The sequence below is a fragment of the Benincasa hispida genome, chromosome 7, assembly GCF_027475165.1.
Source record: "Benincasa hispida cultivar pf3 chromosome 7, pf3_genome.v1.1, whole genome shotgun sequence".
In the NCBI taxonomy this organism is placed as follows: Eukaryota; Viridiplantae; Streptophyta; class Magnoliopsida; order Cucurbitales; family Cucurbitaceae; genus Benincasa; species Benincasa hispida.
In genome coordinates this window covers 47,754,008-47,757,847 of record NC_143484.1, presented here as the reverse complement: position 1 = coordinate 47,757,847, position 3,840 = coordinate 47,754,008, and the positions used below count along the sequence as shown (strand labels likewise).

The 3,840-nt window shown below is 35.3% G+C and overlaps 1 protein-coding gene across 1 annotated transcript; it reads right to left on the bottom strand.

The window, feature by feature from the left end:
* Positions 1-434: 434 nt before the first annotated feature.
* LOC120080768 (transcription factor IIIA-like) lies at positions 435-3,294 on the bottom strand. The gene is made up of 6 exons (XM_039035393.2): positions 3,154-3,294; positions 2,532-2,663; positions 1,401-1,683; positions 1,071-1,309; positions 804-947; positions 435-711 (listed from the first exon to the last, which is right to left on the bottom strand). Exons 2-6 carry the CDS (start codon positions 2,661-2,663, stop codon positions 559-561), a joined length of 951 nt encoding a protein of 316 aa, XP_038891321.1. The 5' UTR covers positions 3,154-3,294; the 3' UTR covers positions 435-558.
* Positions 3,295-3,840: the final 546 nt, after the last annotated feature.

Here is a 3,840-nt window from a genome sequence, read left to right as displayed (position 1 = left end):
GGAAAGAAAGTTATGAAAGAATTAATTAGAGAAAAAAGTGAGATTTTGGGAGGGTGAGGCGAGGCATAGAGAGAGTATTATAAAGTTAATTTAGGTATTAGTAAAATACACAAAGGCAAAATTATTAAATATAATATATAGTGTCATATCCTGTCCCCAATAGCAGTTTGACATAATCAGAACTACAATTGCATACCATTTCAATATTCTCAACTCAAAGTCAAAGGTGACGCGTTAGTATCACATTGGACTCAAAAGTATGTTAGATTGATTATGAATGATATAACCAACCAACATAATTTGAAGTAATTTTGAACCCAACAATAAAGAAATCAGTCAGAAATTATTTGTAATTTGATTGTATGAATCGATGATGCCAAGCCAAGCAAAAAAGGTTCAGAGGAACCAACAAAAATGTAGAACTTCAACAGGAATACGACCAAGAACTTCCATATTTTACTGCCAATAAGCACAAAAAGTATATATATAACTCATTTTGCTGGTGGTACGGGGTGGGCTTATATTACTAGTTACAGATTTCTATACATTGGTTTAACATTATTCTTCATCCATCATGAAATCCATCATGAAATCCAACTCACTTGGGGGGGTAACCCTCTTCCTTATGAGCATTTCAACAGTTGGGCAGATTCTTTTCCTCCCTCCCCTTGGCTTTGAGCGGAATTGTTCATCAGCTTCTTCAAAATCCCCCTGATTCCAGAGTACCAACACACTCCCTTTAGTACACTATCTAAAGGTCAAAGAGTACACAAACACTAAGAGTTAACTAAATAAAAACTTACATTAGTGTAAACATGCTGGCCACTTTTCTCATGGTTGTCTCTCACATGCTTGTACCCAAATCTCATCCCACAACCAGGGAAACAACATGCAAACGGCTTTTGTCCCAGATGCACCACCTTCATGTGTTGCTGGAGATTTGAAGCCTGAGAAATCAATAAAATACATGTCAAAATACCATCCTATCTAAATAATCAGGAATGTCATTCATTTGAAATCATCCCTATAGCTCAGCTAAAAGTAGTTTCACCAGTTTAAAGGCTACTTACTGTTGAAAAAACCTTGCTACAGCCCTCAAACGTACATGGAATTGCCTCCAGTGGACCTTCACTTTCATGCTTTTGTCGTAGATGTTGCTTCAAGTTCTTTCTTAATTTTTTTTCCCCACAAATTTCACATTTGACATATTGGTGGCAGGACTGCATATGAGCCCTTAGGCATTGCTTGTTGGTAAATGTTTTCATGCAACCGGGTTCAGTACAATATGCCTCTATCGAGTCTAGCTTGACTACAGTATAATAAATCTTGATATTAATACACAAATGTGTCAAAACAAACAGTCGGAATTTAGTGCTCATAAAAAAAGGAAAGGAACTGACCATGCGAATCCTCATGCTTTTGCAGTTGTGACGCATATCTGAATACCTTTCCACATCCATCTTCGGGACACACAAACTGCTTCTGACATTCTTCAGAAGAAGCTTCATCTTCATGGCATTCTTTCAAGTGTCTATTCACACATGATATATATGAAAATTCACGGCAACAGCTCTCAATCGGACATTTGAATATAATTCCTTGATGGTGGAGAAGGTGACGGGTCAGATGATCCTTTCTCCTATAACTGGCTTCACAACCATCTACGGAACAAACATATGGCCTCTACATTAAAGTAATGCAAAAAAGTGGGTCAACTTTGAGTTTATTGAATGAAAGCCTCTCCCAACACACTCAATTACACAAGACTTCCAACCTCAAACTACTGTAGCGTGACCGAGGCCCACTTGATGGAGCTTCTCAGGTGGTCTCCCAACCTGATACTGATCCAGTCAAGCGAGGAAAATGCAGCCTCATGCATTTTGGAGTTCTTAATGTGGGATCCAATGCTTCACGCTGAGATTCCAGGATCTTTCACATTATTTTATTATATTTAAGGGTTTTTGTTCCTGCAAAACTAATAAACTTCAATGCAAGAATAAAAGATATTGAATTCACAGGAAGAAACCTTAAAATAATTCATAATTCATAATAAATGATGATTAACATAACACCTGTAAAAATGATGGCTAAAATCAAAGATCAAACAATAAAACTTGACTGTTGATATTAAAAGAAATCTTTAGCTACCAAGAACACAACCCAATGATGTACTTTGACAGCCGTATTTAACGATAAAGCACACTGTTCAAAACAATTTATGAGATCTGTAATGGGTCATTTAGCTAGAACCGAATGCAAGCATGTAGATAACCAACCATACCCACATGACTAATATTAACCGTTCACCAACATATCATATTATTTCTCATAACTATTGGTAATAGTATATTCCACTTGAAATATATCAACCTTGAATGCCTTGGATGATAAAGTATGTTGGTGCATTCATCAGCGTGCAACTAATTATGTAGAATTTTCTGTACTAACATCTCTGTGAGTATGAGTGAAACAGATATACCAAGAAGCACATGATCAAGTAAACTAAATTAATAGGAAATATCTTAAAATACCTCGAGCGAATGGCTTTGCATATGTTGCTTCAAGTAAGCAGGCTTTCTGAACTCAGCGCCACATTCCTGGCAAATATTAGATTTTCCATTTTTTGTTTTATCATCTCCATCATCATGTTTCCCGATCTCCATCTGCAGGAGTAAGGTAAATAAATAATGCACTCGAATAAACAGTTTGCCTCCACTTAACATCCGATAAACATAAATGGAACCTTTCAGTAAAACGTAGAAAATCTTCGTTTCAAACGAAAGTACTGCTTGAAGATAAAAACTCTCAACCTGTCTTAATTACTCTCCTAGTACAGCCACGACACAAACAATAATTCCTAACATGAAGCTACGCTGACTTTGAATGAAAACCCAGATCCCGATGAATACTCAAATCAGACCCAAACAGTCAATAACGATGTAAACGAACGAATCCCTCGCCTAGTAGTAGACTCAATCAAACTCTGAACAGAAGACAACACTAACCCTCTGTTTCGTTTCCTCGAATTCAGGAGGAATTCAAATTAAAATTAACCTAAATCCAAATCTTTCTTATTTTAAAGTTGATTGAACCAGAGAAACCAAAAAGACTAAGGAAAGAAGAAGGAAAAAAAACTTTACGATCCGGCCAGACCTTAAGGACGAAGAGCAGAGAGATGGGAGGGCTGGCAGGCCGGTGAGCGGCGGCAGCAACAAGAGAAGAAAGAGTGAGTTAAAATGGGGCCACTGAGATTTCAGCGGTGTTGCTCTGCTCTGCTGCTGTCTTCTTCCGAACTCGTGGGAAGCTGAATATCATTATATATAGAGAAGAAGTGTACAAACCCTAGAGAACCTCATACATGGACAGCGCACTTCTTCACTACTGAGCCCAGGCCCAACAACTCTATTGGATAATGTCTTTTTCTTTTTAATTTAAAAACAAAAAAAAAAACAAAAACAAAAACAAAAACAAAACAAAACAAAACGAAATAACATAGTGGTAGTTACAAACTTACAATTTCAATTTTAAAAAATATATATGAATTTAGTGTTGTATTTCATCCTTAAATTTTAAAATGTTACCTATTTTACTAGTTTTAAGTTTAGTATTTATTTGGTTGCTATGTTTAAAATGCTATGTTTTAATTATAAAATTTTGAGTTCGGTTTTTAATTTATATTTAAATTTCAATATTTTACATTTTACTCCAGAATTTGATGTTAAAATATTAATGCTATATTTGAAATTTGATGTTAACTTCAAATTACCTAATTTAAAATAACTACAATATGATTTTTTTTAAAATTTTAGTAGTAGTGGAAATTAGTAAAAATTAGTTTAA

Excerpts from the sequence above, each read along its gene's own strand:
- LOC120080768 (XM_039035393.2), bottom strand. The coding sequence starts at position 2,663 with ATGGAGATCGGGAAACATGATGATGGAGATGATAAAACAAAAAATGGA. Across the intron at positions 1,684-2,531 it reads TGCAAAGCCATTCGCTCGAG|AGGCCATATGTTTGTTCCGT; the intron begins GTATTTTAAGAT and ends ACTTTAATGTAG. Across the intron at positions 712-803 it reads GCCAGCATGTTTACACTAAT|GGGGATTTTGAAGAAGCTGA; the intron begins GTAAGTTTTTAT and ends CTCTGGAATCAG.